Source organism: Mustela nigripes, chromosome 5 (assembly GCF_022355385.1).
Source record: "Mustela nigripes isolate SB6536 chromosome 5, MUSNIG.SB6536, whole genome shotgun sequence".
Classification (NCBI taxonomy): domain Eukaryota; kingdom Metazoa; phylum Chordata; class Mammalia; order Carnivora; family Mustelidae; genus Mustela; species Mustela nigripes.
The window spans coordinates 5,078,167-5,092,666 of record NC_081561.1 but is presented as its reverse complement, the minus strand read 5'-3'; the positions used below and the strand labels follow the sequence as shown (position 1 = coordinate 5,092,666).

At 41.5% G+C, this 14,500-nt stretch overlaps 1 protein-coding gene across 2 annotated transcripts in view; it reads right to left on the bottom strand.

Annotated features, from left to right (window-relative positions):
• Positions 1-14,500, bottom strand: part of CDYL (chromodomain Y like) — a 187,259-nt gene that overhangs the window by 76,163 nt on the left and 96,596 nt on the right. The window contains exon 2 of one of the 2 annotated variants that reach the window (XM_059399366.1): positions 927-1,593. In XM_059399366.1, the coding sequence (XP_059255349.1) occupies positions 927-1,593 (667 nt within the window). The remainder of the gene's footprint in view (positions 1-926; positions 1,594-14,500) is intronic. The other variant, XM_059399368.1, reaches the window with a different exon arrangement.

The window sequence follows — 14,500 nt, the reverse complement described above, 5'->3', positions numbered from 1 at the left end:
ATCGGCATCCCACCCCCGTCCAAGAACTACAGAAGATGGACAGAAGCCATCAACAGGCAGGAAGAAGGGAGACCAGTGAGAAAGCTATGGCAGGTAAGAAATGACCAGGGCCCAAGGTGAGGGGAAGCTAGTGGGGCTCACATCCGAGAAACCTGTAACAGAATTCTGTAAACATTGGTGGCTAGCCGAGGCATGAGGACAGCTGGGGAAGGGAGCGGTGTGTGCTAACCCCAGCTGTGCAATCTTAGCAGCTGGGCGGCCACGGTACAGTCAGGCAAGCTGCAGAACCCAGGAGCAGGAGCAGAAACCCAACAGAAACCACCACCTCTGCTGAGTAGACTCCTACTCTGAAAAAGGGACAGTGGGATCTGAACAGTTGATGATTACAGACAAACAAATACAAGTCCTGTAGGTTCTGTTACATGACTGGTACCTTCCCTCGAAAGGCATTTCTGGTTATCTAAACGTGTCAGCAAAATAAGGCTCGTGACTTCTAATCAATACAGGTCACCTTTAGAAAATTCAGATGAACCCTTAACGTGAGACTCAGCATCTTGGATGTATAAAGGTTCACAGAGAAACTTGCCATAAAGGAACATACCAAGCATAGCAGATTTCGAGTGAGGAGACACTGCTTAAGCAAGTTGGTGTGGTGGGACAGTTTGTGGATACAAGTTAAACAGAGACAGCTAGCGGTGACTGAAGAGAGAAATGCCAAAGGCTTCAAGTAAAGAGAGAGGCTGCACCAGCTCTCAGAGGTGCTGGTCCACAGACTCCCCACACTTGCATCAGCCTGCCCTCCAGAGCAAGACCAACATGTACAGAAGGGTGCCTACACAACTTGAGAACATCAACAGCATGCTGGGAAATAGCCCGTGGCCATCGACAGGGATGCTGCCCGCTGAGCAGCTCACCTGGACACTCACCTTTTCCGTTAACAGCTAATCCCGTGGCCATGGCTGCAGTCACGGGGCCAGACACCTGAGGCACTAATGGGTGTATTCGGGGCCTGCTCCCCATTCTAGCTCGCTCTGCACCAGGGCCCAATAAGGCTCCGACTGGCTTTTCGGCTGCCACTTCTGGGGCTACTGTGTCCTCCTGACCCTGTTCGACGGGGTCCAGTTTCTCAGGGCTCTCATTCTGAAAGCCGTCCACTGCGGTCCTGCTCTTAATGGGGCTCTTAGGCACAAGTATCTTTATACCTGATTTTGCTAGGTCCATATTCTTCCGGTTTGAGAGAGATGGAGCTGTGTTTTTCCTGAACTTCTGGCTGGCACCAAATAATGGACTGTTTTTGGACTCGTGGTCTTTGCCAATCACTAGTGACTTAGGAGAGGTCTTAGAAAAGTTGCTGTTGGTGGATCTGGAGATCTGTTTCCTGGCATTGTTCGGAGAGGTCCTATTTGTTCTGGTTAGTGTGCTTTCTTTCTGCTTTTCGGTGTGGCGTCTGTTAAAATCATGAATGTATTCCTCACAGTTGACAAGGTGCTGCTCTGGTTCCCAAGTGTCGTCCTCACTGTCATAGCCTTTCCACCGAACCAGGTATTCTATCTTCCCTTTTTTGTTTTTCCTTTTGTCAACGATCCTTTCAACCTGTTTATAAACAGAAAAGAAAGAGGTGTCAACGTATTATCTGGAAAAAAGGGGGGGGGGCAAGTTTCATAAGGAAGCATCAGAAATAATAAAAACCACAACAGAAAAGGAAAATGACCATCTCTTTCCTAAGCCGAATCATCTGAAAAGAGCACAGGAACGGGACACTGGGGATTTTAGCAATTTCCTTGAAATTAAGTCAGACAAGATGCTAAAATTTTATGCCCAGAATACATGGACGTATACTAGGTAGCCCATTTTTCTGTGATTCAAAGGGGGCTCTGTTCTTATTTTTACCTCAGACCCTGACCACCTGAGTTGGTTTTCAGTTACAGCTGGAACAGGACTTAATCATCTGTAGCCTTCCACCTGGTCATCCTCAGGGTACCCAGGCCAGGCCGTCCTCCAGCACAGCTTGGCTGTAAACACAGCTAGCTGCACAGGGCTCGGAGCCTCCCGACGTGCGGAACCGGCTCATGGAAGAAACGGTCAGTACTGAGAGTATCACTGAGAAGCACTCGGTTACAAGTGAGAGAGGTGCATAGAGCACGTGATGCTGGATCAGTAACAAAATGGTCTGGAATGATCAGCTACTGACCTCTGAATATTGGTTTGAACTATATTACACTAACATCTTCAAAGGGAGATGCGGCTAATCTTTCAATGTGATGATCAATACATCCCATACCTCATTTATGAATTCACACTGGTTTATGAATTTGCCACTGAAGATAGTTATTACTGTGACAAATTCTGCTCCCTTCACATTAAGTGTAAACGGGAGATCTTTGATGATTCAGGTGAACAAAATCTATTTGACATAATATCCCCATGTTATGGGGAAATACTCAGAATCTGCTGGAACCTCTCTATAGTTGTTAACATAAAAACCACTGCTTCCCCGGCAGCAGCATGCATCTCTGTACCTTGTAGGGAGAGGCCTACAGCCACAGAGCAGCTCTTTAATTAAGGATGCAATGTCTACGCCCATCAATTACCAAGAACATCAATAAATATCTGGCAAAGCCACAGGTCAGGTCAGATGACATAATGGTATACCTGGTTCTCCAACATTCCAAAATAACAGAGGCTAATTTAGGGTACGACAATAGACACTTTTGGAGAACAGGAGAACAATTTACCTCATCATTTCCCCTACTCTCAAAATCTACCCTTATCAAAAACTTTCCAATATTTCTACCTGGGACATGGGGAATTAAAGCCCTTAACTATAGAAAAGTTTAAAATTAATACACATTATTGCTTCCGTGCAAAAAGGATTAAGGGTAAAGAAAGGACTTGTTTCAGCAGGTGGCAGATTTCATGCCTAACAGATCTTTACAGAGATAACTAATAATCTCTGTAGATTATTACTTAATAACTAATGTTGGACCTGCATATGTAAGTCCACACAGTCCAGAATATAGCACGGCAAGCTCTGAAAGTGATTTTTTTTTCCCCTGCTCCTTTGCTTTGAAAAGTTTTACATAAGGGCTTAAGTATTTCAATGTAAGTAAAAGATGTATTTCTGGAAAATTCCACCTGAATCAATTTCACAGCAGAAACAGTTTAAAAGTTTTAAAGACAAGGGGTAAAGAGATACTCTCCTAAGAGGAAACTACATTTTAATACTCATTTTCTTTCTAACTCCATTTCCGTTCCAGAAGCATGAAGTACAGCTGAACAACACGGGAGTCAGGGACCCCAACCCCCACCTCCAAGGCAGTAAAAAAATCTGCATATAGTTTTGACTCCCCCCAGGACAGCTAGGGATATCCTGTTGACTGGAAGCCTTACCAATAACATCCACAATTAACACATATTTTGTATAGGTATTATATACTGTATTCTTACAATAAAGGAAGCTGGAGAAAATATTAAAATGTTACTAAGAAAGTTTTAAGTATGAGAAAATACATTCATAGTACTGTGTAGTAATTATCAGAAAAAAAATCTGTGGATAGGAGAATGTGTGTAGTTCAAACCCATGTTGTTCAAGGGTCAACTAAACCATACTACACCAGAGCACCCAATTTTCCTTTCCTCCATTTTCTTAAAGCTGGAGAGAGAGCTAGTAAGGGAGGGTGACATTCCTGCTCCTCTTGTCCTTTCACTGGTGTTTCCTCTCTAGGGCTGTAACCCCTGGGAGCCTTCCCTTGCCAGCCCCCAGCAGGCCTGCCCCTCTCTCAGCGGCTAGGGTAGGCTAGCTTCGATGTCTTATGTATACGGAGTGGTCAGACTTCGTGTAGACACCGAAGGTAGCCAGTAACAGGGAACTGGGGTTCGCAAACTTTAGGTAAAGGGGCACATAGGCCATATGGGCTCCCAACCACTGAATTTTTGTCAGTGTAGCACAAAAACAGCCACAAACAACATGTTAAGGAGGAGACATTAAAAGCAAAACAGTTCTATTTATGGACACTAAAATTATGTTTTATAATTTACTGGTCTCATGAAATATTAAGCTTTTGATTTTTCCCAACTATTTAAAAGGGTAAAAACCATTCTTTGAATTAAATAGGACGGACATTCAAGTTGCAGACTGCTGTCCTACTAATTCTCAGGGGGAATATGGTTTTGCAAACTGGCAAGACACATACAAGACACATACAGCAACCATGACTTTTAAGTGGCAGGTCTACAAGAGTCACTCCAGGCACTAGATGCAGGGTTGGGAGGTTTAGGTCAATGACTACAGTCTTCTAATACCAACTCAGACTAAACTGGGTACATGACACCCTCTCCCCACCATTCAAGGACACATGTCCTTCTTCCCCCCTTTGAAAGCTTAAAGGAAAAGTCCTATTGATTCTAAGTCTGAGTGGCTAACATAAGTTAGTCTCCCACAAAAAGGCATCATCACCCAGATTTAAAAATATTTGACCATACTATTAAGCCTAAAATTACTTCCAGAGCGCTTTTATGGGATTGAGGGAGGAAAACCTTGATCACAAGAGAAAAACATAAATAAATTTTCTTCAGGTTTTCAGTCCCTTCCTCTTAGGTTCTTTCTCTCCCTGCTAACATAGCTGTTTCTGAAAACTTGTCTCAGTGAACCTCTTTTCAAACTATATGCTCAGGTATCCACCTCTAGTTACAGAATTGCAATGCAATGAATTTTATAGGAAACAAACTTAACACAGAAGTATAGAACCGCAGACAAGTTCTACAAGACCCTTAAAAGCCCAGGACAAAATGAAGAAAAGAACAGCACGGAAATCTTACGCAAATTACCTAGATTGTTTTGCTATGTTACCCACAATCACAAGTGCAGTGAAATTCTGGCAAATCTGAATCACAATAGCTTTGACTACCTGTGGTACAGTAAACTGACCAAAATTCTTTTTGTTAGGATTTCCTTCTAAAACTCAATCTAAATAGCCAAGATGTTACACAAATAAAACAAGGCTTTCCTTAACATTACAGTGTCCTCTGGTGGTTTGCAAAGCAGTGAAATTAATCAAAAGATCATTCCAAAGACCTAATTCACTTCACCTACCTCAGAGCACATCCTGGTATCTGTGGTCCCAGGCATGTGCTGAAATGTGCTATAGAGTTGCAGGAGCCAGAAAAGGATGGACAAAGGTTCCCTGACACAGGAACAAAAACCCACAGAGAAGCCCAAACTGGTTAAAGAGCTGAAGATAAGTAGGAAGAAAGAGTAAATCTGCTATTGCTACATTAAATACCAAACAGCCTAGAAATTATATCAGGGCAAGGCATGAAATGTATCAGCTTATAAGAAAAGACCAAAGTTGCAAAATACTCACAGTAGGAAAAGCTTGGCACATTGTATCATCATCGATAACCTTGTCAGCGAGATGCTGCTTGCTAATACTTGCTATGATTCCTCCCAGCCAGAACAGTGGGAGCAGGCTGCCAGGATAACTTTAAAACCACAAGAAATGCTGAAAGTTTTCTCAGGTTTGGGTCTTAGACCAATGACTGGAAAATTTGGAACAACAGAGCATCACTATGGAAAAAATGAATAAAAAACCCTGCTTTTATCAAAGAATTCTAGCAGTTCTTTGAAAAGTAACAGCTCTTCATACGAGGAAGATATGGGTTTCACCAGCTATTTGAGAGCTGTGTGTACTATAAAGAACTGGAAAAAGTTGCCTGAATTACTAAGAATGTTTGTTAACTATTAAAAGCACAGGCAGCTCCACTGCAAGGAGTAATATAAACATAAATATTTGACAACACTGTAAAGAAACCAAAAGCTGTTAGAAAATGGGGGCTGGGGGAATGGATTCTTTAAACAACGGAACCCAAAGGCTTTTACACTCCCCAGTCTGCTGCTGGTAGGACTCATGCAGAAAGTGCAGTCTTCCAGGCTTTGGGAGTCAGAAGGCAGAGTCAGGAGACAACAGAGCACTAGAAATCTGTGGCGATCACAGACAGGAAGGCCCCACAGAAGGGGGAGTCCTCCAAAACAATATTATAAACCCTCTCAAATCACAGGTGGATTCCTGAGCTACAACAGGCTAGAGGAAAACAACTGTGTGTCGGGGACACCCAAGTCCACCTCCAGGTTTGAGAATTCACTAGAAGTCAGAGGACTCAGCATGCGGTCTCACTCATGGCTATGATTTAACACAGCGAAAGGACACTAAGCAAAATGAGCAAAGGGAAAAGCATGTGGGGGAAAGTCTGAGGGAAACTGAGCACAGGCTTGCAAGGGTCCTCTCCCAGGGGAATCACACCGGCTGCGATTCATTCCTCCAGCAATAAGTTGTCACAACACATGCAAAATGCTGTCTACCAGAGAAGCTCATTAAGGACTTCCTGCCCAGAATCTTTTTATTAGGGGCTGGCCACAGGGGCATGGATCAAAATTCCAGATTCTTGGAAGGAAAGCAGGTGTTCAGCATAAACCATACCAATGGACGTCACAATCAAACCTAAAAAAAGACAAAAAAACAAAAAACCACCACCACCACCACCACCACACCAAGAAAGAGGGTAACACCAACTAGCCAGAGAGTAGAGGGTAGGAGGTGAAGGCATTACAGACAGAGCCACAAGCATGGGCGCCAGGAGACAAAGGAAACATATTAAAAGCACTGAAGGAAAAATCTGTCAACTCAGATTCTTAATCTAAAAAATACGTATTTCAAAAGGAAAGGTAGAGTTCCACCCCTACCCAAATTTAATTGGATCAGACTGCTAAGCAACTGAGGCACCAGATGTTGTAAAACCAAAACAAAACAAAAACAAGGGAGTGGCTAACCAGTATCCGTTGATTCCAACAGGCTAGGTGTAACACCAAATAAAGGTAGCAGCTTAGAGAACCAGAGAAGGAGAGTCAAGGAGAGCCTTATGAAACCCCCCTTTTTTTCCAGGACTTGCTCAAGACTGTGCCCACCGAGAAGCCCCTGGAAGTCTTCAGAGAGTAGGGGTAATGGATTTCACTAAAATAGTTTAGCCAAGTCACAAAACAAACCACCAAGCAAGTAACAACAAAAGTAAATCCCAGAGACGGGGAAGACAAACCAATATATGAACCTGCTGCAATTTATAACCCACCATGTCCAGTTTTCAAAAAAATCACAAGTCATGAAAACACACAGGAACAAGTGGCCTAGACACCAGGGAAAACAGGCTAGTGGTTTAAACTGCTTGGGAAAAGAGAGATACCAGGTACAGCCAACAAAGACTTCAGATAAGAATACCATGCTTATAGAAGTAAAGTATGAAGACAGTATCACCGTAAAGAATATCATTATCGAACTAGATGCAAAAAGAACCAAATGGAAACTCTGGAGTTGAAATGTACAAAGACTGAAAGAATTAAAAAAAGAAAAAGAGGATGTGGGTCTGGGGCAGAGGGAGGAGGAGAGAGAGAATTTTAAACAGGCTCCATGCCCAGTGCAGAGCTGACATGGAGTTGGAGCTTACTGACCCTGACGTCATGACCTAAGCCAATATCAAGAGTCACTCAGCTACACTGAACCACCCAGGGGCCCCTAAGAGGAAAAGTTTGTTAATTATCGGTACTCAACAGATTTGAATTGGTAGAAAAATCAACCAACCTGAAAAGAAAAAAAAAAAAAAAAAGATGGAAATTATGTAATACAAAAAGAGAAAATAGAATAAAGAAAGGAAACAGAGCCAAAGAAATGTGAGATATGCATCTGCACACCGGTTGTACAATGGGGAACACAAGGAGACGAAGATGCAGAAAAATATTGTAAAAATGACTGAAAACTTCCCCCAAGTTTAGGATAAAAAATGCAGAGATCCGGGGCACCTGGGTGGCTCAGTTGGTTAAATGACTGCCTTCGGCTCAGGTCATGATCCCGGAGTCCTGGGATCGAGTCCCATATAGCGCTCCCAGCTCCATGGGGAGTCTGCTTCTCCCTTTGACCTCACCTCTCATGCTCTCTCTCTGTGTCTCTCTCTCTCTCTCTCAAATAAATAAATAAAGTTTTTAAAAAATGCAGAGATCCAAAAATACAGGTTATAGTTAAAATACCAAAAGTCAGGGTAAAGAGAAAACCTGGAAGCAGCAAGAGGAAAGTAACTCCTCAGTTGCAAGGGAATTCTAGTAAGATTAACAGCTAACTTCTTACCAGACATAATGGAAGAAAAAGGCAGTGGGACAACATTCAAGGTACCAAAAGAAAGCGATGTCAGCGAAGATTATATCCAGCAATGCTATCTTTCAAAAATGAAAACAGAAAAGGGTCCATAGTGTGTGATTCTAACTGTATGACAATTCTGGAAAAGGCGGCACCATCAAGACTGCAAGAAGATGGAGGTTTGTCTGGGTTGGTGTGGAAAGAGGGATGACTAGGTGAAGCACAGAAGAGTTTGAGGGAAGTGAAATTATTCTCTATGATACAATAACGGTGGATAAATGTCATTGAAGGTTTGTGAAAACCCACAGAATGTACAACACCAAGAGTGAACCCTAAGGTAAACTACGGACTTTGTGTGATAGGACTTGTCAGTGCAGGATCATCAACTGTAACAAATGCATCACTCCGGTCAGGGATGTCCGTGTAGTGGGGCAGGAAGTACAAGGGAACACTCTGTTCCTTCTGCTCAATTTTGCTGGGAATATTAAAACTGCTGTAAAAAAAATAAGTCTACAAACTACCCCCCTCTCCCAAAATGAAAACAAAATAAAGACGCTCACAGATAAATAAAAGCAAAATTTGTTGCCTGAAGAACTGCTTTACAAAAAATGCCTAAGGAAGCTCTTTGGGCTGTAAACAGATAAACCAGAATTCACACACAAAAACCCAAAGAGAACTGGTAAAGATAATTACATAATTCTAAAAGTTTAAGATGCGTATTTTTCTGCATTCTTCTTAGTTAAAAAGCAACTGTATAAAACAACACATACACAGTTGTGCTGCTGGGTCTGTAACATACAGAAATTTAGAACTGTTACAAGCATATCTAATCAAAGTGAACAAAACACAGGAAGCTGACAAAAGAGTAACAAGAGAAATGACAATTCAGTAGTAAGAGCTGGAGACTTCAATTTCCACACTCAGTAATGGATAGAGTAAACATTAGACCAACACGGTAAGAGAAGTCCAGAACACCAACATATATAAGCAAGACCCAGCAGACATCTCCAGGGAACACTCTATCCAATAACAGCAGAATATGATTCTTCTTAAGCACACATGGAACATTCTGCCAGCCTATAATGTGAGCCTCAATAAATTTGAAGGGACTCAAGTCATACAAAGCCTTTTTTTCTTAAGATCTTATTTATTTGACAGAGAGAGATAGCCAAGAGTGGGAATACAAACAGGAGGAATGGGAGAAGGACAAGCGGGTTTCCCGCCAAGGCAGGGAGGCTGATGCGGGGCTCGATCCCAGGAGCCCAAGATCATAACCTGAGCTGAAGGCAGATGCTTAACTGAGCCATGCAGGTGCCCTGAATTTATAGAAAGTCTCATTGCCAATAAAATGGAGTGAAAATGAAAATTAACAGAAAAGCCTGAGAATTTCACCACTGTGGGGCAAAAAAGAAATCATAACGGAAATTAGAAAATCCCTAAAGAGAAATACAAAAATGACATACAGAGATGAAAAGGAAAATTTATAGTTATAATTGCTTACATTGAAAAGCAAAATTTCAAATCAATAGCCTGACCATCCATCTTAAGACACTGAAAGGGGTGCCTGTGTGGCTTAGTCAGTTAAGGGTCAGACTCCTGATTTCGGATCAGGTCATGGTCTCAGGGTTCTGGGACTGATCTGGTGCCAGCTCCTTGCTCAGCATGTCTGTCTGTCCCTCTCCCTCAGCTCTTCCTCCTATCAAATAAATGAAATCTTTAAAAAAAAAAAAAAAAAAGAGAGAGAGATACTGGAAAAGGGCAAACCAAAGCATGCAAAAGGAAGAAAATAACGAGTATTAGAGTATAAGTTCATAGAACAAAGAATAGAAAAGCAATATTAAGGGGAGGAGAAAGAAAGAAGTCTAGAAGATATAGTGGAACAAGTTCTTCATGAAAATTTTCCAAATCTCGTGAATGGAACCAGCGCTCATGTACTAGAGGCCTAACGGTTTCCCCCCAAGATTACAGATTCTCGAAAGTCCTTGAGACACCTAATAGTAAGAATGAAGAACTATAATTGTAGGCAGAACCTCTTGAAAGCAGCTAGGACAAAGAAGCTCCTTACGTACAGAGGAAAGCCCATCAGAATAATGTCAGACCTGTCCACAGAGACCTGGCAAGCCAGAAAGGGGTGGCAAGATATATTCAGGGCACTGAATGAGAAGAACATGCAGCCAAGAATACTTTATCCAGCAAGACTGACATTCAAAATGGATGGAGAGATAAAGAGTTTCCAGGACCGGCAAGGCTTAAAAGACTATGCAACCACCAAGCCAACACTGCAGGAAATAGTAAGGGGGCTTCTTTAAAGGAGGAAAAAGCCCAAGACTAGCACCGAACAGAAATATAGAGACAATCTACAGAAAGAAAGACTTCAAAGGTAACATGATGTCAATAAAAACGCATCTATCAATAATCACCCTCAATGTGAATGGCCTAAATGCGCCCATAAAACGGCACAGGGTTGCAGACTGGATAAAACGACAGGACCCATCCATATGTTGTCTACAAGAGACCCATTTTGAACCTAAAGATACACCCAGACTGAAAGTGAAGGGATGGAGAAGCATCTTTCATGCCAATGGGCCTCAAAAAAAGGCTGGGGTAGTGATTCTCATATCAGACAAATTAGCTTTTAAACTAAAGACTGTAGTCAGAGATCCAGAAGGACACTACATCATTCTTAAAGGGACTATCCACCAAAATGATCTAACAATTGTAAATATCTATGCCCCCAATATGGGAGCAGCCAATTACATAAGAAAACTGTTAATCAAGATAAAGAGTCATACTGATATGAATACACTAATCGTTGGAGATCTTAACACGCCTCTCTCAGAAACAGACAGATCATCGAAGCAGAAAATCAATAAAGAAACAAGAGCGTTGAATGACACATTGGACCAGAGGGGCCTCATAGATATATACAGAACATTCCACCCTAAAACAACAGAATACTCATTCTTCTCAAGTGCACATGGAACTTTCTCCAGAACAGACCACATACTGGGTCACAAATCAGGACTCAACCGATACCAAAAGACTGAGATTATTCCCTGCACAGTCTCAGATCACAATGCTTTGAAACTGGAGCTCAATCACAAGGAAGAGTTCCGAAGGAACTCAAACACCTGGAAGCTAAAGACCACCTTGCTTAAGAATGCTTGGATCAACCAGGAGATCAAGGAAGAACTGAAACAATTCATGGAAACCAATGGCAATGAAGACACTTCGATCCAAAACCTATGGGATACAGCAAAGGTGGTTCTTAGGGGGAAATACATAGCCATCCAAGCCTCCCTCAAAAAAATTGAAAAATCCAGAACACAGCAGCTGTCTCTACACCTTAAAGAACTGGAGAATCAACAACAAATCAAACCAACTCCACACATAAGAAGGGAAATAATCAATGTTAGAGCTGAGATCGATGAGGTAGAAACCAGAGATACAGTAGAACGTATCAATGAAACTAGAAGCTGGTTTTTTTTAAAGAATCAATAAGATCGATAAACCACTGGTGACACTAATCCAAAAGAAAAGAGAGAAAGCTCAAATACATAAAATTATGAATGAAAATGGAGAGATCACAACGAACACCAAGGAAGTATAAACAATCATCAGAAGTTATTATCAACAGTTATATGCCAATAAGCTAAGCAACCTAGATGAAATGGATGCATTCCTGGAAAACTATAAACTCCCGTAATTGAATCAGGAAGAAATCGACAACCTGAATAGACCAATATCTAGTAACGAGATTGAAGTGGTGATCAAAAACCTCCCACAAAACAAGAGCCCAGGACCTGATGGATTCCCTAGAGAATTCTACAAAACTTTCAAAGAAGAAATAACACCTATTCTCCTGAAGCTGTTTCAAAAAACTGAAGAAGGAAAACTTCCTGACTCTTTCTATGAAGCCAGCATTACCCTGATCCCCAAACCAGGCAAAGACCCTACCAAAAAGGAGAATTTCAGACCAGTATCACTGATGAATATGGATGCTAAGATTCTCAACAAGATCCTAGCAAACAGGATCCAACAGCACATTAAAAAGATTATCCACTATGACCAGGTGGGATTCATCCCTGGGCTACAAGGATGGTTCAACATTCGCAAATCAATCAATGTGATAGAACAAATTAATAAGAGAAGAGAGAAGTACCACATGGTGCTCTCAATTGATGCAGAAAAAGCATTTGACAAAATCCAGCATCCGTTCCTGATTAAAACGCTTCAAAGTATAGGGATAGAGGGAACATTCCTGAACTTCATCAAATCTATCTATGAAAGACCCACAGCAAATATCATCCTCAATGGGAAAAAGCTTGCAGCCTTCCCATTGAGATCAGGAACACGACACGGATGCCCACTCTCACCACTCTTGTTCAATATAGTATTAGAAGTCCTAGCAAGAGCAATCAGACAACAAAGGGAAATAAAAGGTATCCCAACTGGCATTGAGGAAGGCAAACTCTCTCTCCTTGCAAAGGACATGATTCTTTATATAGAAAACCCAAGATTCCACCCCGAAACTACTAGAACTCATACAGCAATTCAGCAACGTGGCAGGATACAAAGTAAATGTACAGAAATCAGTGGCTTTCTTATACACTAACAATGAAAATACAGAAAGGGAAATTAGAGAATCGATTCCATTTACTATAGCACCAAGAACCATAAGATACCTGGGAATAAACTTAACCAAAGAGGTAAAGTATCTGTACTCGAGGAACTACAGAACACTCATGAAAGAAATTGAAGAAGACACAAAAAGATGGAAGACCATTCCATGCTCTTGGATTGGAAGAATAAACATTGTTAAAATGTCTATACTGCCTAGAGCAATCTATACTTTTAATGCTATTCTGATCAAAATTCCACCATTATTCTTCAAAGAGCTGGAGCAAATAATCCTAAAATTTGTATGGAATCAGAAGAGATCCCGAATCGCTAAGGAAATGTTGAAAAACTAAAATAAAACTGGGGGCATCACGTTACCTGATTTCAAGCTTTAGTACAAAGCTGTGTTCACCAAGACAGCATGGTACTGGCATAAAAACAGACACATAGACAGACCAGTGGAACAGAGTAGAGAGCCCAGATATGGACCCTCAACTCTATGGTCAAATAATCTTTGACAAAACAGGAAAAAATATACCATGGAAAAAAGAGAGTCTCTTCAATAAATGGTGCTGGGAAAACTGGGCAGCTATATGTAGAAGAATGAAACTCGACCATTCTCTTACACCGTACACAAAGATAAGCTCAAAATGGATAAAAGACCTCAATGTGAGACAGAAATCCATCAGAATCCTAAAGGAGAACATAGACAGTAATCTCTTCGATATTAGCCTCAGCAACTTCTTTCAAGATATGTCTCCAAAGGCAAAGGAAACAAAAGCGAAAATGAACTTTTGGGACTTCATCAAAATCAAAAGCTTCTGCACAGCAAAGGAAACAGTCAACAAAACAAAGAGGCAACCCATGGAATGGGAGAAGATATTTGCAAATGACAGTACAGACAAAAGGTTGATATCCAGGATCTATAATGAACTCCTCAAATTCAATACACACAAAATAGACAATCATATCAAAAAATGGGCAGAAGGTATGGACAGACACTTCTCCAATAAAGACATACAAATGGCTATCAGACACATGAAAAAATGTTCATCATCACTAGCCATCAGGGAGATTCAAATTAAAACTACATTGAGATAGCACCTTACACCAGTTAGAATGGCCAAAATTAGCAAGACAGGAAACAACATATGTTGGAGAGGATGTGGAGAAAGGGGAACCCTCTTCCACTGTTGGTGGGAATGCAAGTTGGTGCAGCCTCTTTGGAGAACAATATGGAGATTCCTCAAGAAATTAAAAATAGAACTTCCCTATGACCCTGCCATTGCACTCCTGGGTATTTGCCCCAAAGATACAGAAGTTGTGAAAAGAAGGGCCATCTGTATCCCAATGTTTCTAGCAGCAATGGCCACGGTCGCCAAACTGTGGAAAGAACCAAGATGCCCTTCAACAGACGAATGGATAAGGAAGATGTGGTCCATATACACTATGGAGTATTATGCCTCCATCAGAAAGGATGAATACCCAACTTTTGTATCAACATGGACGGGACTGGAAGAGGTTATGCTGAGTGAAATAAGTCAAGCAGAGAGAGTCCATTATCATATGGTTTCACTTATTTGTGGAGCATAACAAAAAGCATGGAGGACATGGGGAGTTAGAGAGAAGGGGGTTGGGGTAAATTGGAAGGGGAGATGAATCATGAGAGACTATGGACTCTGAAAAACAATCTGAGGGGTTTG